Source organism: Ananas comosus, linkage group 12 (genome assembly GCF_001540865.1).
Source record: "Ananas comosus cultivar F153 linkage group 12, ASM154086v1, whole genome shotgun sequence".
In the NCBI taxonomy this organism is placed as follows: Eukaryota; Viridiplantae; Streptophyta; class Magnoliopsida; order Poales; family Bromeliaceae; genus Ananas; species Ananas comosus.
Window position 1 is genome coordinate 4,309,264 of NC_033632.1, and position 23,747 is coordinate 4,333,010.

General features: G+C 35.4%; 3 protein-coding genes across 7 annotated transcripts; 2 read left to right on the forward strand and 1 right to left on the reverse strand.

The window, feature by feature from the left end:
- LOC109718177 (UDP-glycosyltransferase TURAN) lies at positions 19-6,352 on the forward strand. 3 transcript variants are annotated; one of them, XM_020244221.1, is made up of 16 exons: positions 25-196; positions 730-763; positions 871-926; positions 1,027-1,161; positions 1,629-1,777; positions 1,912-2,001; positions 2,087-2,153; positions 2,238-2,298; positions 2,609-2,732; positions 3,385-3,551; positions 3,998-4,108; positions 4,196-4,257; positions 4,504-4,556; positions 4,665-4,740; positions 5,137-5,265; positions 5,868-6,352. In XM_020244221.1, exons 1-16 carry the CDS (start codon positions 80-82, stop codon positions 5,889-5,891), a joined length of 1,455 nt encoding a protein of 484 aa, XP_020099810.1. In that variant the 5' UTR covers positions 25-79; the 3' UTR covers positions 5,892-6,352. The 3 variants fall into 3 exon arrangements, with proteins under 3 accessions (XP_020099812.1, XP_020099810.1, XP_020099813.1); XM_020244224.1 differs by having other exon boundaries at positions 127-196; positions 734-763; XM_020244223.1 differs by lacking the exons at positions 5,137-5,265; positions 5,868-6,352 and adding an exon at positions 4,843-5,057 and having other exon boundaries at positions 19-196.
- Positions 9,684-15,726, forward strand: LOC109718179 (protein LAZ1 homolog 2). 2 transcript variants are annotated; one of them, XM_020244228.1, is made up of 9 exons: positions 9,684-9,838; positions 10,359-10,523; positions 10,934-10,990; positions 11,538-11,646; positions 11,847-12,031; positions 12,573-12,661; positions 13,563-13,812; positions 13,928-14,164; positions 15,395-15,726. In XM_020244228.1, the coding sequence occupies exons 2-9, from the start codon at positions 10,374-10,376 to the stop codon at positions 15,614-15,616; spliced, it is 1,299 nt and encodes a 432-aa protein (XP_020099817.1). In that variant the 5' UTR covers positions 9,684-9,838; positions 10,359-10,373; the 3' UTR covers positions 15,617-15,726. The 2 variants fall into 2 exon arrangements, with proteins under 2 accessions (XP_020099817.1, XP_020099818.1); XM_020244229.1 differs by lacking the exons at positions 9,684-9,838; positions 15,395-15,726 and adding an exon at positions 15,241-15,385 and having other exon boundaries at positions 10,018-10,523.
- On the reverse strand, positions 16,680-22,778 carry LOC109718176 (polyadenylate-binding protein-interacting protein 7-like). Of its 2 annotated transcripts, none has more exons than XM_020244219.1 (6): positions 22,519-22,778; positions 20,359-21,161; positions 18,907-19,216; positions 18,363-18,436; positions 18,053-18,177; positions 16,680-17,240 (listed from the first exon to the last, which is right to left on the reverse strand). In XM_020244219.1, exons 2-6 carry the CDS (start codon positions 21,076-21,078, stop codon positions 16,946-16,948), a joined length of 1,524 nt encoding a protein of 507 aa, XP_020099808.1. In that variant the 5' UTR covers positions 21,079-21,161; positions 22,519-22,778; the 3' UTR covers positions 16,680-16,945. The 2 variants fall into 2 exon arrangements, with proteins under 2 accessions (XP_020099808.1, XP_020099809.1); XM_020244220.1 differs by having other exon boundaries at positions 16,694-17,240; positions 18,363-18,433.

Sequence of the window (23,747 nt, forward strand, 5' to 3'; positions counted from 1 at the left end):
CGTCGTCCTCTTCAGCCTCCCCTTCTTCTTCGGAAACTCTCGCGACCTCTCCCTCGATTCGGCTTGATCGGTGGCGGCAATGGCGGCGGCGGAGGAGGAGGGGGGGAGGAGGAGGGGGAGAGTGGCGGTGGTCGTCCTCGGCGACATCGGCCGTAGCCCCCGCATGCAGTACCACGCCCTTTCCCTCGCCCGGCAGGTACTTTACCCGAGAATTAGGGTTTAAGTTTCATATCTCCGATTCAAAGTGCCACGATCTCCGTGTAGGGTTCTGAGATTTGTGCGTAGATTACGTTTTGTTAGGTTTTAGTTTGTTACTTACTCTTTGCGGTGATAATCTACTAAGAAGAGGGCGTGCAAAGTAAATTGTTGAGGCGAGATCAGAGAAATGGCAACTTTGTTGTTGTTGTTGTTGGATATGATGTATGGAAATAGGTGTAGCTCCTGTATTCTCATCATATTGCGACTTTGTCCTCTAATTTGACTTGAACACTTCAATTTTTCATATATATTGTACTTATAGCCCTCGACGTTAAAAAACAAAAAAGAAAAAAAAAACTAAAAATAAGAAGTTTGCTCTTCGGCTATAGAATCTATTTGTTTGTGCAAAATCTATTTTTTGTCGTGTTATAGTGTTCGTCATGTTTTAGGTATCTTCTTGCAAAATTGGTGTTTAGGGTATCTTCTTTTAGTTGATATAATTGCTGGTTACTAACTTGGTTATCTTTATAGGCAGATTTAGATGTCGACATTGTTGCCAATGGAGGTATTTTTTTTAGCAGTAATCAAGTTGTCTACTGTCAATTTTCCAGTTGACATTGACCTGATTGGTAATTTTCTTTCCTTCTCTTGTAACATTGTATAAATAAACAGGTAGTGATCCTCATATGGCCGTAAAAAGCAACCCATTGATTCATCTTCATGAAATGGTATCGGTTATTAACCAGTTTACCATCTAACTTTTTCTTTTGGCATACCTCTTCACATTTCTGTGCACTTCCTTTGTTATTAAAATGCGATCCTTTTCAGAAATCAGTACGCCTAGAAGGAATATCGAAAATTTCTGGCGCCTTGGCACTCATACTTAAAGCTGCGATCCAGTTTGTTATATTGGTTTGGTTTCTGTGTTTCAAAATTCCTCGTCCAGATTTTTTCTTTGTTCAGGTGAGTCTATTTCTCTGTAATACATTGTTTTTATTACTAGTATTTCATTATCTTAGCTCTACTTGTGTATTTTTATGATGTTCAATAACCAATTCCTACCTTGGACTACAGTGGGTTGCACTAGGTAGCTCAAAACTTGCGGGAAACTTCAATTAAGCAAACTATAAAAATAGATACTCATGGATTTTGGTTTTAACTTGTTTAATTTTCCTTGTCTTACTCTTAGTCTGAGTAGGCATTGGTGGTGTGTTGTGGTTACTTGTTGAGTTTCATCCAAATCCGATGAAAATAAAATAGATTCCTAGCAAAATAGGATTGAGCTTATATTGATACGCCAGCAGTTGTTGATACGAGTAATAATGTTCTTGTCCTTAATCTTTGTGCATTTGCCTATGTTTAGGTGTATTCACCATGCAGTCATCTCTCAGAATATATAATTTTTATACGTAATGTTTCTAAATCTTCAGAATCCGCCATCTGTTCCCACATTGGCTGCAGTCAAATTATGTAGCTGGTTAAGGAAATCTGAGTTTATCATTGATTGGCACAACTTTGGATTTTCATTGCTTGGGTTGTCTCTTGGAAGAGGTCATATTATAGTGAAGATCTATCTATGGTAGTAAGCGGTCCTTCTCCCTTTTTTCCTAATATTTTCTGGCTCACTGAATATATTCATCTATATATTCTTTCACTATTGGGTATTTAGCTATTTAATAATATTGGATCTTTATGAATTCCAAAAATTTGTAGGTTTGAAAAATTTTTTGGGAGGATGGCAAATGGTTCCTTCTGTGTCACGAAAGCGATGCAACATGAACTTGCTCAAAATTGGGGAATCAAGTAATGTTGACTGGTCAATCGTTTACTTTTCATGAAAGAAAATTCATGTTAGTTTTTATTTTACCGTGTTCCTTTATATTGTCAGCGCAACAGTTCTTTATGATCAGCCCCCTGAATTTTTCCATCCCACTTCACTCAAGGAGAAGCATGAGGTGAACCATTGACTTTTTTTTTTTTTTTCTTTTCGGTCCTTCTCTTTTACTATTTTCATTGTGTGACCTTAAGACATGTCATAGTTGTTTACTAGGTTGGAGAATGATATCTGTAATCCACAAGAAATTCGTGACTGCATCTCTGGTAATTCATTGTCATAACTGCTTTGTATCTCTACCTCATTAAGCAGCAGCTTTTAGATACCGAGGGTCTTTCTAACAAATAATTTGGAGCTCTGTTTATCGCTCGAAGTTAAATTGAGATTCTAAGCACCAGTTGTACGAGCTCCAATTTAAAGCTTATCTGCAAGGAGCCATGTCGGAGATTTTAATTGAAAAGCTTTTTAGTGCTTTGAATAATTTTATTCTAGAAGCACTTGTGCAGAAGCTTAAGCAAGCAAACTAGCATTTACTGATATGTGACTTTTCTAAGTGGCTTCTTCTCTTCTTTACAGAGCAAAGAGGCCGAGATAGTGGTTCTTCCAATCAATTACACAATACTCTTTTTACCGCTCAGAGTGGTGATGGCTTTTTCATGAAGTCAAACAGGCCTGCTCTTGTTGTCAGCAGCACAAGTTGGTGAGCTATTTCTGATCTAGGTCTTATAATTTGATCGGCAATACCTAATATGGCTTTATTATTTACAATAATACATGGATATAAATCTGGATATGAACCTGTTACATGAGATCTGCTTTTCTTTTTCTTCACTAAGGTTGTGCTTGTTGGGTGGCCATTATGCATTCTTTGTGGTTTTATACTTCACTACTGCAGATTATGGTTTCTATTATTTGGCGCACTTCAGTAACCCATGTATTGAAGTGCCAATAACTTCTTTTTTCCTTTTTTCTTTTTTGTTTGAGATGTGGAGAGAAAGGTAGCACATGTGAAGAACCAATAACTTAAACAATTTATTTTGGAGTTTATTTTTCAAGTATATAATATTAATGTATGCATTGGAGCTTAAGCATACCAAAATTAGGACTGGCATACCAAAATTGAAGTATGTTTGACTGGCAAGCAAGATTATCTAGATGAACTTGCCCAGAAATAGAAACAAGGCAATTCTTGCATCTATCTTATGCGAAAGAACAGAAATAAATAAAAGTAGACAATTTTCTGCTTATTCAATCAGGGACCATTTTGCATATCTTTGACATAATCACATTATAGTATGTGCTCCTGGAATAATTGCTGAACCGCTTGACCAAAATTCTTCTATCTAATTCAGGACTCCAGATGAAAATTTTGGTATACTTCTAGAAGCTGCTGTTATGTACGATAGGCGTGTTGCTAAATCCTTGAATGAAGATGATTCCATCGATGAGGAAAAGCTCTGGATTGATATTAACAATGGCAAACAGTATTGTTACCCGAGATTACTGTTCATTATCACAGGTGTATTTTTTGGTATTTGATTGCATCAAGGGTCCTACCGTCCTAGTATAACGCTCTCCCTATTTTTTCCAATATTTACAATTTGGTCTCCTTAACCTTCTCATTTCATTGCAATCTTATTCCTTTTCTTAAGTTTCTCCATGAAATTGCATGGTGATATCCACATAATTGTTATCTAATTATCACATGACTTTTTGAACTCATTGAACAATCACATGAGCATTTTGATCCAATTTAACTAAGGGAAATGATGTAGATTACAATGGCTTGCAAAGATTAGGGATCTGATTGTAATAATTGAAAGGTTGGGGACTGAACTGAAGCTACACTTTGTGATTGATGATCCCCATTGCAATTTACTTGCTTGTGCTGGATAGCTTTGGTTGAATTTAATGTATAAATATTACCATTAGTACAATGCTTTTTAAATAATGTCATTTTTATAGGTAAAGGGCCTGAACGGAGAAAATATGAAGAGCAGATAAAGAAGTTAAAATTGAGGAGAGTGGCCTTTCGAACGATGTGGCTATCGGCGGAGGATTATCCATTATTACTAGGTAGACATACCCACTTGTCAGAAATTGCATTTCGTAATCCTTTTATGTTTACCTATGAGACCATCTAATTTGGAAGACATTTTCCAGGTTCAGCAGATCTAGGCGTATCCTTGCATACTTCCTCATCTGGCCTGGACCTTCCCATGAAGGTGAGCAATCTTTATCTTTATCTTTTTTCTTTGTTTTTTCTTTTGCAGATATTTATACATATTCCACTGCTATACTAGCTATTTACATATAAATCCCTGCAAAATCTGATTTTTCATATAATTCCTTTAAATTTTAATTTCTTACACGTATGCCCTTATATATATATATATATATATATATATATATATATAGGCCCCTAATTGACCCTTGAAGAATTAGAGGCTTACCTGAAACATTGTTTTCAGGTTGTTGATATGTTTGGATGTGGGTTGCCAGTTTGTGCTTTTTCATTCTCCTGGTATGTCGTCGCATGGATTTGTATTATGAAATTTTTAGTCGGTATAACTATTCTTTATTATGGTTTTTAATAATTGTCCAAGTCTTATTTTTGTGTGTTCTGTATAAGCATCGAAGAACTTGTAAAAGTTGGGAAAAATGGGCTTCTCTTCTCGTCACCTTCTGAGCTTGCTGATGAATTCTTGGTAAGCTTCTTACTGGCTCTTTGATTCATTTTCATCTGGCATAAAAAGTCAAGGGGCTTTTACATCTATATGTTCCTGCATAATCATCTTTTACGTATATAGGTACGAAGGTTTGTTTTGAAGGCATTTGTTAAAAAATCGGATTTCGCAAGGATTTCTTAAATAGATGATTTTTGCAGAGGTATATGTGTAGGTACATCAAAAGAAAATAATTAGACTGCAGTCTGTAAATCGACTGTTAAGTTTCTCTTGTAATCAGCCCTTGCATATCATGAGTGGTGTATATACAATTTGCCATCTGTGTTTTTATTTTATATTACTGAGTTGTTGGCAACTCTGCTTTTATATGGTTTGTCTTGTTGATTTAATGTAAAAGTTATTGGGAATGTAATGCAGATGCTTTTCAAGGGCTTTCCAGAAAAATGTGATGCCTTGAAATCATTGAGAGATGGTGCCTTGGCTACAAGTTACTCCGGTAGATGGTCTACTGAGTGGGAAACGCATGCACTACCACTTATAAACCAAGTAAATATAATTCACAATTTTAACATGATGATGCAATTTCTTAGATTCATAGCATGGTTAGATGCACTTTTCTGTACAAATTTTTGATCTTGCACGGTATGCAGGAATCACAAATTGAACTTCAAAAATTTTCTCTTTCCAGAGCAGCATAAGATGGGGCAATTGTATATTGTGAGGAGTGATGATATTCATAAAGAGAGTACTTAATTTATAGGTGAAATTGCAGTAAACCCTCCGTATAAACAAAGCGATTTTTGCTTTGTGCCCCTGAAATATTCAAATCTAAATAATACTCCGAGCTACAATATTTCATTTGGCTGCCTCAGTATTTCATCTGGTGGTATTTCTCTCTTTTGCTTGTAGGTCAATGGGGTAAAATATAGAATATAAAATTTCAGGGAGTTAACATTATATCATGATATTTATGGGGGCGTTTTCTGCATTTTAATTCTAATTCATGTCTTGGTTCTTCAATATTTCTTCCTCTGGGTTTCTCAAGAAAAGAGCTGCATATTTCAATTCTACTTCTAATATAGTTCATTTGTTTTCTAAACTATCATGAAATCCTTATCCTGTTCTCTTACCTTCAACTTTTCTTGCAGGTTATTTCAAGGAAACACCAATGACTACTTTCGAAAACTCGGAAAATATTCTGAAGAAGTTTAATGGCCATTTGATGATTCGAAGGGAATTAAGAAGATGCTTGAGCAAATTAAGTTCTTTGCGCTCAAATTGTAAGGTACAAGCTAAAAAGATATAATAACTTGTGAGTTCTTTTAAGTTATAAATTAAATGCGATGGAGTTGTGATGTTTTTTTTTTTTCCCGAAAAAATGTGGTGTGTGATTGAAAATATAAAGCGGTTTATACAGTGAAAATCGGTGATGGAATTGTGAAAAGAATACATGGTTCTGAGGTTATTAGTTTGAGTTCATAAATTCAGCATATATATTTGAAATTTGGTGAATATATTAGAACACAATTTTTCATGGCTTGTTTGGATGTAAGAGTCTGGTTTTAGCGTCGTGAGGATTTACTGTGTGATTGGATGTAAGAGTGATTTTATTTTCTCATGAAGTTTTAACTGCCATAATTTGTTAGGATGTACATTTTAACTTACAATGGTGATTTATTTTTGCGGTTGGATATGCTATGTCTTATGTTTACAAAAAATGGTTCGGAGGTAATACGACGACAGTTTTTTGTTTAGACATTTGATCATAAGAATATTTTGATTAGTTTATTAAAAATTTAAATCTAATATATAAAATTTTGAAAAAGTTATATTTTTGTGAAAATACAAATTCAGTAAACTTTTTATGCAAATTGGCTATCTACAAGACTACAATTTATACAAGTTTACGAAAAAAAAAATCGCGAATTCTAGGAAAATAATATCAAATTTTGTCAGAAAAGAGATACACAATGCAACATATTAACAATATCGGATATCCAAATCCGAATCCAAGATAAAATCATGAAACTGAATTTCAATCCGAATGCGGAAAAAACCCAAACTAGAGTTGTATGGTAAAACATATTGAGTTAGATTTCCATTTTAGGGATAATTGTCTATATACCCTTCAAAACTTCGAAAATATTTAATTTATTATTATTTTTTTTGGATATATCTCTTATATATTCTTCCGTTATTCAAAAATATCTCTACATTTATCACATTAAGTTATCTCAGATTAAACGTGAGTTAAATATTTATCTACTAAAGTTAAAAAAAAATCAAAATATCTCTTTTGCCCTTAACTTAAGGGCAAATAAAAAAAATCTGATGATGATAGCTAGGTATATTTGAAAAGACTAAAAATCAAAATACTTATTTTGTCCTTAATTTAAGAGCAAATAAGAAAAATTGATGATGATAGCAGGGTATATTAGAAAAGACTAAACATCAAAATACTTATTTTGTCCCTAATTTAAGGGCAAATAAGAAAATGGTGATGGTGGATCAGAAGGGTATATTTGAAATGACAAAACAATAGTTTCACAGAGATAAGAGCTATTACTAATAGTTCGCTAACAGAATTTAACACTAAGTACGCGGGAGTCCCATTCTGATTCCCGAGTGGAATGGGAATTCCCCACTCACCTTTTTTTTCAATCAGGCCTAATTGGCAAGATTGAAAGTTGAATCCGGACGGAATGGATATTTATTCGGATTAAATTTATTTTTTCAACTTTTTTAATTAAAATATGAGTTAAAATTTAAAAATTAAATATATAATTTTAAATTTTAATTTAAACCTAAATTAAAAATTAAAATTTAATCAAGTATTTCGAATCTAACTTATGAATTTGAATTTAAATTAAATTTTAATTTATATAAAGTTTTATTCAAATTTATTTCAAACTTAAATTAAATTTATGGATTCAAATTAAAATTTAAATTGTAATTTTAAGTTTGAATTTGAATAAATCAAAATTTAGTTTCATATTTTGAATTATGCACTCAACTTCAAAGTTTAATTTTTTTTAAAAAAATATATTTAAAATTTTGACATTATTTCAAAATTTTGATGTAAATTTTTAATATTTAATTTTTAATTTGAATTTAAATTAATATATTATAAAGATAATGTTAGTATATTAATTTGATTACGTTTTTTATATCCACCTGAATCAAATGCCGACAATGAGAATGATTTATTTCGATTCTGATTCAGATGATAAACCAAACAGAATTAGGTAATGAGTCATTCTGATTCCGATTTTAGCTTATTTTGATTCCGATTCCGATTCCGATTCCGACTTCGAACTAAACATGCCCTAAGTGTATATTTGAAATAACTTGGAATGTAAAAAAAATATTTTTAATATTAGCTTCTAAGAGGGGTAAATCAGAAAGTTGAAAACTTTTCAGAAGTATATAAGTATTTGCCTCTTAATTTTAAAATAGGTTAAAATATAGAAAATTTTTCTACATATACTTTTCATTTTTTCTACATGACTTTGAAAACTTACATTTTGTCCTCTCAAAATTTTAAACCCTCTTAGAAAATTTTTCTACATATACTTTTCATTTTTTCTACATGACTTTGAAAACTTACATTTTGTCCTCTCAAAATTTTAAACCCTCCACGATTTCTTCATTATTCCATCTACTTATAATAATTTGTAATTTACTATACCGAAAATATTGGTGAAGATCCCTTCTCCTCCTCTATCGTTTACTGTTTCGTCTATTTCTAATAATTTATAATTATACCGAAAATACTTTTGAAAAACCCTTGTTCTCCTCCATCGTTTCTATGTTGTCGTGCATCTTGGCATTGTAAAATCTCTTTCACATCTTCTTCTTCGCTCTCTTTTCATCCACCGCTTTTTTTTTCTCTTTCTCCTCCCGTTTCGTACTCCTCCTCCTCCACCGGCCCAACATCGCCGCGACACTCCTTCCCCCCAGCTCGCCCGCACTTCCGCCGACGTCGAACTACGGTGGCGCGAGTTCAGGTTAGAAATGTCAATGGATACGAGTAACCGATAGTTTATATGAATATGAATTTAAATAATACATATTTAATTAATATTGAACATATATGATTTTGAATATGGATAAAATTCGGAATTCGAATTTGAATTTGTGTTTTGGATTTGATCGTCGGATTCCGATTATTAAAAAAATCGGCCTCAAATTCGACCGTTGACGTTCCTATCTTTCCATCTCGGGCTTTTTTTGCAAATAGCTCCCTTACAAAATTTTTTTTTAAATTTGGCCCTGTCAAAAATTTATTTGCAAAAATGGCCCTGGCCCCGCCACGCAAGCGTCACATCAGCGCCACGCGGGCCGGGCTGGGCCAGATGGTTAAGTTGAACACGGTGAATCATTCACCGTGTTCAATACAAAGTTTTTGTATTGGACACGGTGAATGATTCATCGTGTCCAATACAAAATAGCTAAAATCGAAATATTTGTATTGGACACGGTGAACCATTCACCGTGTCCAATACAAATAATTGGACACGGCGAATGGTTCACCGTGTCTAATACAAATACCTCTAATTTAGCCATTGTTGGAGTATTTGTATTGGATACGGTGAACCATTCACCGTGTCCAATACAAAAATCTTGTATTGAACACGGTGAAGGTTCACCGTGTTCAACTTAAACATCTGGGCCCGCCCTGCCCGCGTGGCACTGATGTGGCGCTGGCGTGGCAGGGACAGGGCCATTTTTGTAAATAATTTTCGGACGGAACTATTTTCGCAAATAAAATTTGTCAGGAAACTATTTGCAAAAAAAACCCTTCCATCTCTAATCTTGAGGTACGAAGAAACCCACCTCTCTTCGATCGTTGCCACGTAAACCACCCGGCGCGCCACGTGGCGAGCAGCGGCGCCCTTTCCCACGCCACAACCATCCGAAGCACCGCTCATTACTCTCTATGCGTACGCGCCCGGTTTGCGGTGCATGCTCCAAGAAGCCACGTGTACGGTGATCTCACGCCTCGCATAGGAATTAATATAGGGACGTCTCTCCCTTTGGTTTCACAGTTCTTCGTTGAAATTGGGCTGTAAAATGTGAAAGAAACGTGAAGGGATTTCGATAGCAACGTCTCTTAGAGGTAAATTTTTATTCATTTTTCCTAAATTTAAATTTTAAATTTTTCCTAAATTTAAATTTATTCATTTTTCCTAAATTTAAATTTTAAATTTTAATTATCTAGTTGTTTTATTACTCTATATTAACTTTAGTGAAATTTTTAACTTTAGGAAAAAAAAAAAAGAAAGAAAGAAGAATCCCTACGATAATTTTCTAAATGTAAGTCTTTTTTTGGGGGAAAAAAGAAAATCAGTGGCTCCAATTTGTAGTTCGTTACATTTGTAATCGCATAACTAGGAATTAACTACGAATTATTCCAATTATTTAGTAAAATTTTTTCAAGGTATGTTTCAAATTTGGAGAGAAGTGATTATTGAATTAGGGTTTTGATCATGCAATTGCATGATATAGTGCATTAATTAGGGTTTTGCTAATTGTATACACAAAAGATTATTGATCTAGCAATTTATGATATACTTGTGAGATATCTCTTATGATTACAATTGAATTTATGCACAAGTTTTGTGGAATAATTGAGACAGTGTGATTTTTGTCGAATGGCATTCAATCGGATATCGAGTTTTCAAGGAATTTACAAGAATCTGCACTCGCCGGCAGTGATTATCGGCGCAGTTTTCGCCCTAATTGCTATTTTCTTATCTGTTTTGCTGATACTGCAACATCTGAGGCATTACAGTAATCCTGCGGTAAGTTCTTTATTAATTGGTTTCATTTCATTTACAATTTTTTCTGAATCACTCAAAAGTGAAAAAAAAAAATAAAAAAATTGAGGCCTGTTTGGTCTAGCTCGAGCTTTTGCAGAAGTGTTGTTTGAGTAGAGCTGGTTGACGAAGCTCTGACAGCTTTTCCGTCGAAGCTGAGATAACATCCGAAAGTTCGGATAGCATGATTCCATCATACCCCATTGAATTGGCATTTCCGGAAATTAACTTCTTTTGGGGATATATTTTTCCCTCTCAATTCCAAGTGGGGTACGGTGACATTTCCATTGTGTTTCCGGGAAAACAAAAGAAAGAAAATTCAATTCATGGATGCAAATTTTTGCTACAAAATGTTTTTGAATATTTAAACGAATCAATTTCCCACCACCCCTCAGGAACAAAAATGGATCATTGGAGTGCTGTTCATGGTTCCTGTTTATGCTGCCGAGTCTGTAAGTACTCGCTAGCCAATTTTTTTGAAAGATTTCTAATTTGTCGGTAATTATTGCAGAGGAAAAGAAAATCTAGATTTTATGTTCAGCAGTTGGTATAATATATTGTGTGACTTGATAAATTTGTGGAGTAATTTAACTGAAACCCACAAGGAAAAGAGAAAACAAGTAAGAAGTAGAAACGTTTTCCACAACGCACACACAGTAAAGCGTAGAAGATCAGTTCTGTTGTATAAACAATATATGCTAGTAGACTTTTTTTCTTTCTGAAGTATTTATGAAATATTTGCAACTTCACATTGATTTAACTTAATTATCATCATATTCTTATAAAGATAATTCATCTCAAGTGCAAAGTTACTAAAAGAACGCTATATAGGCAATTGGGAATATTTGATGGCAAATGTTCCACCATCTGTTACGTGGTATGTGTTATAGATGGTAGTACAATGTAATAATGCTACAATAAATGTTTACATGTCTCACCTTTTAAATCCATTTTCTTCTTCTGATACTAACTATCTAGTAAACATATTCCCTTCTTTAGGTAATTTCACTGTGGCAATCAAGATTCTCTATCATCTGTGAAATCTTAAGAAATTGTTACGAAGCGTTTGCATTGTATTGCTTTGGACGCTACTTGGTTGCCTGTGTTGGTAAGCAAATTTTCTTTTTACCTGACATCCAAATTTTCTTTTAAATGAAAAGTTCAAGAACCAAGCGCAATATCAGGATAGTATGTGGACTACCCACACGCATTTTAACCATTATTATTATTTGTTTTTTTGGGGACTTAGTTATCCTTAAATTCACTGTTAAAGACTTTCTAGTATAACAAACTAGTCAATATCTCTAGGTGGTGAAAGAAGAGTTGTAGAACTGCTAGAAGCTGCAGCAGAGAAACAGCTGAATGAACAACTGCTCGAAGAGGGAGGAACAAGACAGAAACATCCACGGAGGCGATTTCGTGATTTCTTTTGCCATCCGACCTTGCTAGGAAAAGACTTGTATACAATTATAAAATTCGGCATTGTACAATATGTAAGTGTATTGCCTTCTGCAAAGTCTACTATTGGGATGGATGAATGGCACTATCGGCTCCCGAACTTTTTTCAGAAGTTTTTACTTAGGCCCCTAACCCATAAAAATAGGCATGGCATACACACAACTTTTATAAGTGGTCCATCTAGGCCCTTGCTGTCAGCTTTCATTAACGGCACTGGTAGTGCTGCTGACATCGATGCCAAGTACGCTCTGTTGGCAAAAAGTTTAGCGCTGAAGGCCCTCTCTTCCATAGTTCAACCCTTTCAATGAGGAGAAACATCCCATATTATTATTGCCTTTGCTATCTAATTTGAGTTTTTTCCTAAGCCACTGTGGCTTCCATCCTAGCATATCCAGTGCCAATGTCAGTAGGGCATCAATCTCGTTTAACGAGAGATGATGGAAATGGCTGGGATGTATCTTTTATTAAAATTCAAGGTGCTTAACCAAAAATGAACTTCCAAAAAAGTTCAGAAGCCAACTGTGCGACTCATTCATTCTGTGATAGTACTATTTCTGAGTTCTTCAAGATATTTAGATGATTCTCAAGACAGTATGCGCCTTCTTAGCATTGTTGTTGGAACTTGTCGGAGTTTATGGAGACGGGGAGTTCAAGTGGTACTATGGGTAAGTCTTACCCATGCTCCTTGAGGCTGCTCTTGCTTAACAGTTAATAGTATTTGTTCGGTTTTGCATATTCCTTCCCTCAAGTACATGTATGTATACATATACGCCTCGAAGTGTACAATTTGTCATCTATGGAAACCAATCTCAAAATGTAATTACTTCATATCATATCTTTTCTTAGTACCCCAACAGGTGAATCTTAACCATCTTGTTCCATTTCAATGTGTGTCAACCTCATGCATCTTCATTCTTTTTAAGTTAGAGATCAGAGGATCCAAGTGACTTGCTCATCCATCTCTATATATATATTCACTAAAATTGCATTTGATACTTGTGCTTGTTTCAGGAACTTCTTTAGAATTTCTTGTCCCAGAAACTTTATTTCCAACGTGTCAATTAATTTGGATCACCAGAAAATTCCATGAGCCATCTGCCATCGCCTTGGAAAAATCTAAACAGCTAATAATTAAAATATCAAAATCCAGTTCGACCTCATTGTTATATTTACGTCCTTGATTGCATCCACAAGGTTATCAGTCGGTTCTTTCTTCTCTAGCATCGGCACCAGTAATTCTTCCATCAGCCTTTGTTAAATTGATAAGTACCATATATGCCACTTTTCACATCCGACTTCTTCGACTTCAGTAAGTACTCCAAAAATTTATCTTTAGAGCATGCAAATATAAATACATGTATACCGAGAGAAATATTTAAAGACCCCTTGTTAATAAGGCCCTATTTTATACAAATTCAGTGTATTTCAGGGATATTATGTTCCCCTACGAATATCTCAACTATTTCGTAAGAGCTATAAGTGGTTCTCTGCCTTTTTATTATTTCAGGATGTTTACTATTCCTTGTATTTATTTCGTTCAAGTATAATTTGTATTATCCATTTTAGGTACCCTTATATTGCTGTGGTGATAAATTTTAGCCAGATGTGGGCTTTGTTCTGCCTAGTGCAATTCTACGATGTGACTCACGAGCGCCTGCAACCGATCAGACCATTGGAGAAATTCATAAGCTTCAAGGCCATTGTGTTTGCTACTTGGTGGCAAGGTGTCGGCATTGCGATCATTTGCTACTTTGGCGTCCTACCTAAGGAGGGAAAGATCCAAAATGGGATTCAGGATTTCCTTATTTGCATCGAAGTAAGTTCTTTGTTGGTCTGAAAACAATTTTTTGTACCTTGTAGATAATTATTTGAATACATTTTCGCGCTTATCACTTTTGGCTTTGTAAAAGGTTCTACACCTTTTGTAACAGATGGCTGTTGCAGCTGTAGCCCATGTCCATGTTTTCTCGGCAGGACCATATCGCTATCTCCCGATCTCAGAGTATGGGAAGGTAACTTCCCAGGAAATTAAAACTGACGTGACGGTTAAAGCTGAAGACGACAAGGAAAACCAGGCTATTGTTGAGCAGAAAAAGACTCGCATGGAAGCGCCCGGGACGAGTATCACTGAGAGCGTCCACGATGTTTTTATTGGCGGTGGTGGACATGTAAGACCTCTCTCTCTCTCTCTTTCTCTCTCTCATGCATGCGCGCACACATGCTACTGTAAAGTATGCTCTTCATAAGCTTAATTTCTTGCATATATATGCTTCTACCGATGAAAATAACGTTCCCCTTGGTGAAAAGACTTGTATAGATACAGCTTACATGGAAGGATATTTTATGAGATATTGCACTTCTGGGGGGTATACATAAAAAGGGGTGTATATACAAATAGATTATGTTGCAAAGCTTGTAGAGCGAAATGGGCGTGGAGACGCCAAAGCTCATTTCAAGTTTGGTAATTAAGTATCACGATATTTGTGTTACAAGCATGATAAAGGCCAATATGTAGAAGTCCACTTTTCCTTTTTTTTAGTCTAATTAATTGTAAGGTGAAAATGTATCGAAACACCCTAGGCCACGTAGAATAAACCTTGAATGTTTTCTTTTTCCTTTGATTGACACCTTACCTACTTTGTTTTTTTGAAAAAAAAAAAACTGAGTTATTTGAGTTAATTGAGATGGCGATTTCGTTAAATCAGTTGGCGATGTCGTTAAATCAGTTAGCTATTCCATTAAATTTCTTGGCTCTAACTACTTTTTAGCTGAAGATGATTTGGATTTCATTAACAAACTTTCACCCGAATTAGAACAAATGAAAATCATGGGTGTCAATTCAGAAAAATAAAGTTCAGAATCCCGTTGCGAAATGGCCTATTGTTGAGGGGATGACCATACATTTTACCCAACTACAGTTGTTTTCGCAAGACGCCCTACGGTAAATGAAGTAGAAACATGACGGTGGAAAGTTTTTTCTTTTTTGTAAATATTCGCATTTTTTCCATAAAGCATTGAATCTCTATATTTGCCGGGCTTTTGGAATTAGCTTCCTTACTCAAAAACCAAAAGCTAGTTGTTTGACAAACCAATGAGTTTTCCTGCTTTAGGAAGCTGAAACGAGCTTCTGAGCACCAAAAGCTTCAATTTGATTATTAGTTTAGAAAAAATCTAAATTGAAACGCTATTAGGGCTTCTTTAAACAGCTCTACTCTACTGAAAGCTCGTTTTCATTTTGTGCTAGGTGGTGAAGGATGTAGCATTTACCAAAAGCTGAAACGAACTTCTGAGCACCAAAAGCTTCATTTTGATTATGAATTAAGAAAAAATCTAAATTAAAATGCTATTAGGGCTTCTATAAATAGCTCTACTGAAAGCACTTTTTCATTTTGTGCTAGGTGGTGAAGGATGTAGCATTTACCATATCACAGGCAATAGAACCTGTAGAGAAGGGCGTAAACAAGATACAGGAAACCTTTCATCACATTTCCTTGGGGCCCGAAAATGAGAAAGAGCCCAAAATTGAGTTTGATGAGCACATTACGGAGAATGTTGTGGACGGTAAATGTAGTATGGTCAGTTCCGATACAAGAGTTGAAGCTGAAAATTTGAGGAGATGATAAGCGCTGCTGAGCCTTCTCTTCTGGGAGACTTTGCGCAGATTTGAAGACAAAAGGAGAAAAGAATAAATGCTCGGCGCGCAGACTTTGACTAGACCTTTATGCTGATATAATATATTAGAGTATATATGAGTGCAATGTAAAAATGTAGCACGGATAACTGTTAAGTAATTTTGCATTATTTTCTTTGTTCTTATTTGCTGTTGTGGTAGCCAGATTTTGTTTGGCGTGTTATATGTCCAAGTTTTTTTTTGCTTAATCTGATAAAGCAATTAGAACAGGATAGGGGAATTATGTGATTCTGTATATATTTCGCTTGTGTGACTATAGAATGTTAATCGGGGCCTGCGGTGTTGGATCGATTCATGTGTTGTTCTTGTTTGATTCGATTAGTTGCATAGAGTGTTTCTTGATCGAACGAACTAAGGATTCAAGTGAATGGCACAATCTTCTCGTAATGCATCTGCGCCAATTGATGCATTAAATAGTAATAATGACAGATCAAGCTCGTTTTCTTCACAAACAAATCTGTGCGATTGCGTGTATCAGAAGCTGAACATTTCTGGACCTCTCTATTAATATCAGAAAACAGAATTTACTTCTTATATCAGATGGGTTAATAAACTACCGATTACAAAGACATTATAGTTCCTTGTGAGAGTTCATTTGACCACCCCTAAACAAAGATAAGATATATGTGGTTAAAGCAAAATAAAAACAAGGAAATAGAAGCATATACAAGGCTCTAGTTGTCTTAATTTACGAACAACAAAAGGGCAATTTCTCCAGCTAACTATAAAGAACAAAAACACAAAATTACTATTCAGAGAGCCGCTGCAGAACTTGGCTCGTCGCATAAACGCACTCCTCATTGACCAAACGCAATGCAATCTGCAAACTTATTAACAAAACTTAAGAGAGAGAGAGAGAGAGACAGAGAGAGGAAGAGACGCAATCACAAACTTGCGAGAGAGAGAGAGAGAGAGAGAGAGAGAGAGAGAGAGAGAGAGAGAGAGAGATGCAATCCACAGACTTACAAATACNACAAATACGCGGGCGTGTGCACAGAGGCAGGCGGATTTCTGCAAAATGTATATCGCCACTATGAAAGAACAGCATGCGGAATTCCGCGGGATGTTACAAAATGTAATATACTAATACAGGAGACTACTACCTGTTAAATCTTCCTCCTCCCCTCAATATACACAAAAAATACAAACTATATTCCAAAGTTCCAAAGTGTGCTACCTAACTTTTCCACATTTTCCTTCCCCCTCTTCTTTCATTTTTTTTTCTTTTTTTGGTGTCGTAAATCCCTTCGATGGATTGTTAATACATCACCACACGTAGAACACCCGGTTGCACAGGTGTGTGGTGAAGCCCGTGCTCGGAGAGGCACTGCTCCACGGCCGCAGAGAGGGCGCGACCCCCTGCTGCCGATCCAACCAATATCATCACCTCCAGCTTCCTGGGGGCTAATCGTGCGGCTCTCTTGAGGTTTCTGAGCTCGTGGTTCAGGGCGTGGATTGCTTCGCCTGCATGAAGGCCGCGGAGATCGATGAAGGGATCCGATGGTTCCTCCACGCTCTTGCTGTAGACGTGCAGGTCGGGCAAGAGCAGGTTCCTACGAAATATAGAACAAGCATGCATTCACTTAAGAATTGATGCTTCGCATGGCCTTGGAATGTACCATAGAATGTTGTTCATGGGTTCGATTTGGACAGGTGTCACGTATGGAGTAATTTAGTTTTTGAATTTTGGAGACAGCACATGATGCGGATGTCACCTCCAAAAAGCTAAATCACTCCCTAATTGCAACATACGCGAAGTCAACTAATAAACAACACTCTAGGTACATTCTAAAGTACTCGTAGCATCACTCTTCGGTTGAGTAATCAACTTGAGTTCCTAACACAGAATTATCAAAAATCCAGTATCAATGTACGCAAACGCGCACGAGAGAGAGAGAGAGAGAGAGAGAGGCCACTTTAAGAATCCAGATGGATGCCCAAGAAAAAGCAAATATGCAAACACAAATAATATGCCTTGTTATTTGCGCAAACTTTGACAAGACACATGTTTATGTGTGTTATCAATTCATAACCAACAGTGTAAAAGACCAAGTGGGTGAAGTGGATAGATGAACTATGCTATCATTGTTGGAAAAAATCAATATTTTTCAGAATATGTTAGTAATTACTCAGAAGGAAGTCTTGAATTCTTCAGTATCACTTCAAAAAGGTAAGCGCATGATCTCTCTCTCTCTCTCTCTCTCTCTCTCTCACACACACACACACACACACACACACACAGAGAAAGAGAGCAAACCATGTGATTGGTAGGAAAATACAGAAATTATATTTTCCAGGAGCAAGTCAATAAGATCCGACATACATACACGTGGTAAATGAAGATAAGCAAACAAAAATGACTCACCTTTGCCATGTAGTTGCTTCTCTAGCTTTATCATGAGTTGCTTTCATTTGAAGATTGTACAACTGGTCCTTCAGATTCAGTTCTTTGGCCAATGCTTTGTTGCCAATCAAATACGCCTGCCTCGCCTGTCAACAATATTGCTTCAAATAAATTCTTTAAAAGAAATTTGATTATCTCTATTCAATTTCTTCATATATCATCAGTTACATTTCCAATTATAAATTCATTTCCCTACGAAATATCGCATAGGTTTTTTCCCCCTGAAAGAAATGCATTTATTAGGTCATTACACTCGGACGATCCTTTGTACCTGCTCAGTAGATGCATTTCGAAGGTGTGAGAAATCACGGGCGTCCTCCCTTGATTCTAAGTACAGGTTTGCTGCTAAACTCAAAACCAACAGTGAACATAAGTCGTAGCTGAAAAACAGCGCTCTTTTACATACATATCCCTACATACAAACCCTTGTAAAATCTAAACTTCCATTCATATACCTGAGAGTGCAGATTATTAGCCGGAAAAAAAAAAATACACCTTTATCTTAAGTTGGGTACTCAGTTGATTTCATTCAGTTCTGTCATGTAACTTTTACCTACGTATTTTTTATTAATACAAGGTTATAATATAAAACAATTTCTTACAGGGCATATATGAAAATTAAGATTTTATTACACACTTATAACTACATAAATTTTCAAGGGCATAATGCATATTTCTAAATAAAGAACAGGTTGATATTAAATTAATGAAACTGGTGTTTCAAGGGTATGATCCACTGCTTCTTTAGCTTGAGCTACAAAGAAGGCACCTGAGTTTGCTGAAGTTTTGTCATTTATCACCAGAAACTATCTTACCATTACCGCCATATGTGCTAGCCAAAAGCTGAGAGCTTCTACTCGAGCCGACACCATTATCATTTGAACCATCTCTCTTATACCTCCATTGAGTAGCCCGTGGAGATGCCAATTCTCCCAAGGACGAAACCAAATTAAAATCACCTCTTGTTATATTTGGAGATTTATATGTAACATCTTCTTTACTGTACTTCGCGAGACCATGTTGGGTATTTGTCATTGCAAGTGCAGGAAAATCCGGCATGCCAAGGCTTGGAGATGCAAAGGACTTCGATTGCGGGCTCTGAACAAAAGTGCCACCAACTTGATTCTGCTATTATTGTTAAAATAATGTAATTATTATTCATTTAATACAATTAGAAGACATTTATAATGCGATGATGTAAACAAGACAACAAAGAATTTACATTCTGTAATCAGGAAAAAAGGAAATTCTCTAGAAGAAACCAAATGCAATCTATCAAACTCTTGAAAAGAAATGTTAAATGAGAAACAGGTGATGTGCTTCGTAACAATTTTATTCCCTATTTTTGTAATAGTTCAAGTTGGAAGTCAGACTAACCTTGACATTCTTTTCTAATCTAAATATGTAGAAATTTTACCATTTGTCAATTTAACTATAAAAGAATTCTTGCTATGAATGAGGGCTGATTGGCCGTACGAAAATGAGTCATCACTTTAGCAACTATAAATCGAGCCAATAACCAAAAAAAAAAAAAAAAAAAAAAAAAAAAAAAAAAAAAAAAAAAAAAAAAAAAAAAAAAAAAAAAAAAAAAAAAAAAAAAAAAAAAAAAAAAAAAAAAAAAAAAAAAAAAAAAAAAAAAAAAAAAAAAAAAAAAAAAAAAAAAAAAAAAAAAAAAAAAAAAAAAAAAAAAAAAAAAAAAAAAAAAAAAAAAAAAAAAAAAAAAAAAAAAAAAAAAAAAAAAAAAAAAAAAAAAAAAAAAAAAAAAAAAAAAAAAAAAAAAAAAAAAAAAAAAAANTTGTTTTTTTTTTTTTTTTTTTTTGGAGAGAAAAAGGTAGCATGTCACCTGCTTCCTTCATTTTCTTTTTAGAAATAAACTTAGCTGAAAATGTTAAGCAACTAGGCTCCGAACTTAAGGCCTCGGGTACTAACCATCAAGCACTTTGCCACCCACACTAGGGACGGTTGGTAACTGCATGATTCTTGTAATAACACTTTGCATGGGAAAACAAAAGATTGCACATACCAGCTGGCAAACTCCACATAATTTGAGCTTTCTATGTGCGTTTGTCCAATTCATGCTAAACATAAACAAATTCTGTACACACCCTTAACTGTTTTAGTCAAACTACATTTAGTATTTGTTCATAAAGTGCAGGACACAAGTTAGATTACGACATGTTTGGAAAAATAACCACATTTTAATGTATCAGACATTCAATAGACAAATACTGCAATACGCGCAACAACTCAGATAGAACAGAATATACCTCCAAATAGGAAAGAACTCCTACAGTTATTCTCAAATCACGTCCATTTTTGTAATAAACATCTGCAATGCTCTGAACGGGAAAACCAGGAAACTTTGATGACAAAAACTTTAGTGGATTGATAGCAGCGTCCTCAACAAGTGAACTTCCACCTATCAAGTCATTTACAGAATCAGCTACAGAGTCTCCATTATAATGATTCACCTTTGTTCCATTCATGCTATGCAGTCCACCATTTTTTAATGGTTCGTCCCAGTTCATCATAGATGCTGACAATTGCTCTTCTCCATAGGTAGATTGAGAAAATCCGATCTTATCCCTAAAGCTGAGATTGTCATTAAGAAAAGTCAATGCTTTGTCAGCAGTGGAAAGCAAGTGATTTGATGCATTAGTGCCTTCATGTATTGACAATCCTTTCAGTGAAAGATTCCCCTTTCCATCTGACTCTTCCACCATAATTCTGAAGTCTGGAGTAATGTCATCAGGGAGTTGAAATGTTTCAGAACCATTTGAGATACTGGACTCCGATCGATCTACGATTGCTTTCTTTGAAGTTGCTAGAAAATCAAATTTGGTTGCACTTGGGCTTTTGGCATTTCCTTGGGTAGATCTAAGAGACGAAGGAACAAACTCTGCTGCATTCGGATTCAATTTAGTAGCTTTGCTAGGTAAATCTAACTTTAACTCCTTGTTAGGAGCGCTGTTGACAGATAGATTCATATTTATCTTACGTAAAATGACGTTTGCTACACACAATGCCTTCCAGCAAAAAGAACATTGTAGAGAGGATATTCACCCCAATCCTGCAAACCATATCCATAGAATGTAAAACAAATTAGAGCTTGAAAACTAATGGGAGGTACAACAAACTCCAGAAGTACAAACTGTTCTTCGCATGACCTTTTGAAGTGACCTGTATCTCTACAACTTCCCTTCTACAACTTCCCTTCTCGTAAAAAATGACACAGTATGAAAAATGAGGTGATATAGGACATGCAAATATAGTAGGAAAAGAGGAGAGGAAACACAGTTTGTCCTGCTTTCTCTTCTTCATATTAGTTGATAAAGGCGCTCCAAGATAAGTGTTGTTTGACTGCTCTTTGAGAAGCCTCAACCAAAACTTTAAATTAAAATTGGAGCTTCCACATTTGGGGTGTACAAGAGTTCGGACTTTTTCTTCTCATGGAGAGAAACAGTTTTAGAAGCTAAGTAAAACAGCATTTTGTACTAGCAACAGAAATGTCGTTTTGTCACAAGAAGTGGTATTATTCCAGCCTAGTTTCCATTTTCTAACAATTACAAAATATTTTAGCAACTCAGACCGAACATAAATGTTGAAATGCAATTACATGCCCAATTGTTGTCAGTGTCAAGCTCATGCGCATGTTTTGGCTTTAGGGATTACCAAGCTTTTATTTTCATTTCTTCCTACGGCCCATCACTCAACATATATGACCACGTTTAAACTAAGACAATAGAGGTAATCATGCTCAAATAGTTCTCCCACAACTGGCTCAACTGCCAACTTCATTTGACAACAATGAAATTAACTTCCTTCATATATATTGATAAAAGAAGAATAAAAAAGTACATCAATCCTATACCGATCAAACAAAATACTTTTTGCCCAGGTATCTCTGCATGTACGATGATAATGACCACTAGAGATTCCTAATTGGTAGCACAGAGTGCAACTAACAAGAGACATAATTCGGCAACCAAAATCAAGAATTCACTAGTTTTTTCTTTTTCTCAAATCACATCCTAATACTCTATAGCTGTTCTCGTATTCTGCTTTCAAAGCAATCATTCGAAGTATCTCCCAATAATCAAACTACAAATTGCAACGAGATGACCGAGTAGAACTACTCAAAAACACTGAAACCCTTGCCGATACAAGGAACAAATCTCATTTCACCACTTATTTTATTTACTTCTGATTATCCTGTGTCCACAGATATCAAAAAAAAAAGAAGAAAAAAAAGGCATCTACTTCATCAGATCTACACATTGAACAACCATAAACACGTAAAAAGGATGAGAACGCAAGATTCTACAAAAAAGAAAAGAAAATCCCCAAATTCACCTATCAAAACCCCCAAAAACGGGGGGAAATCACAAGATCCGGAGAGAGAAGCAACGGGATTCGAAGATCCGAACCTTTCCGGAGATCGATAAGAGCGTAGATGGAGGAGACCCGATCCATACAGCGGGAGAGAGCGCGATAGAAAGGGGAATCGGAGCACCTCTCCTTCGCCTCCTCCGATCGTCTCCCACTCCTCCCGCTTCCAAAGACCGAGAGATCAAACCCTAATCGCTTCCTCCACGATCGCTTCGGCGATCACGAAGACGACGATGAGGAGCTCCATAGAGATAGAGAGAGAGAGAGAGAGAAGTAGAAGAAGAAGAAGATCTCAACCCCCTCTTCGCCTCTCCTCTCCTCTCGATTGCGATCACCTTTGTCTCTCTCTCTCTCCTCTCTCTCTCTCTCTCTTCTTTCTCTCTCCTCTCTCTCTCTATCTCTTCTTTCTCTCTCTACTTCTTGGTTGACCCTTGGCCTTATATAATTGGCTAGTTGATCGGACACACAACGCGCATCCACCGTCCGATCAAACTGGCGGGGCGAATCCCACCGTCCGTACGTCGGGTGCACAAAAAGAGGTATATATGTTTTTTATTTTTCCGTACGGATACGTGCGATTTAAGCGGACGAGATGGAGTGGGGAGGGTGTCGTGGACGGTGGATTTGTAGTTGCGCATGATACTTTTATGCGGTCCCTGTTGGAGTTAGAAAAAACTTTGGCTCGACATGGTGTACCACGCCATCTCCTGCACCGTCACGCAACAAATAATCTGAACTCTGCAGTGTATATTTATGTAAAGGTCCCAAACATTTTAGATATTTTTACAAGAGTTCGTAATTATTTTATCTTTTGATATCTTGGTAAGCATCTTTCTAAGAAATTTCAAAAATATAATATCAACATTTTTAAATTTATTCTTTTTTTATTTACTGATTACTTTGCAAGCACCATATACATTTTGTTTTTTACTATAATTTCATTCTTTCTTGCCTAATAAATTTTGATGAATTTAATATACGTATCAAATTCAAAAGACAAAAACTTACTAATAAAATATTTTAAAATTCTATTAAATGATGTTCAAATTAGATTTTCATGGTTGGTTAGCTTGCAATGTATTCTCATCAAGTAATCTATGGCAATTTTTTTTCAAAAAAAATACTAAAAGCAAAAAAATATTATTTCTGAGTTCGTATATCTTGTTATCAAACAAATACTTTATAAATGTTTAAGAATTATAAATAATTTTGTATTTTCTTTTATATTATATAAAATTTTTACTGACGCCTACACAGCTTTAAAAAA

Excerpts from the sequence above, each read along its gene's own strand:
- LOC109718179 (XM_020244228.1), top strand. The coding sequence starts at position 10,374 with ATGGCATTCAATCGGATATCGAGTTTTCAAGGAATTTACAAGAATCTG. Across the intron at positions 10,524-10,933 it reads GGCATTACAGTAATCCTGCG|GAACAAAAATGGATCATTGG; the intron begins GTAAGTTCTTTA and ends ACCACCCCTCAG. Across the intron at positions 12,662-13,562 it reads GAGTTCAAGTGGTACTATGG|GTACCCTTATATTGCTGTGG; the intron begins GTAAGTCTTACC and ends TATCCATTTTAG.
- LOC109718176 (XM_020244219.1), bottom strand. The coding sequence starts at position 21,078 with ATGAATCTATCTGTCAACAGCGCTCCTAACAAGGAGTTAAAGTTAGAT. Across the intron at positions 18,178-18,362 it reads GAAATGCATCTACTGAGCAG|GCGAGGCAGGCGTATTTGAT; the intron begins GTACAAAGGATC and ends TATTGTTGACAG. Across the intron at positions 17,241-18,052 it reads GAAGCAACTACATGGCAAAG|GAACCTGCTCTTGCCCGACC; the intron begins GTGAGTCATTTT and ends TATATTTCGTAG.
- LOC109718177 (XM_020244221.1), top strand. The coding sequence starts at position 80 with ATGGCGGCGGCGGAGGAGGAGGGGGGGAGGAGGAGGGGGAGAGTGGCG. Across the intron at positions 1,778-1,911 it reads ATAGTGAAGATCTATCTATG|GTTTGAAAAATTTTTTGGGA; the intron begins GTAGTAAGCGGT and ends AAAAATTTGTAG. Across the intron at positions 4,741-5,136 it reads AGCTTGCTGATGAATTCTTG|ATGCTTTTCAAGGGCTTTCC; the intron begins GTAAGCTTCTTA and ends AATGTAATGCAG.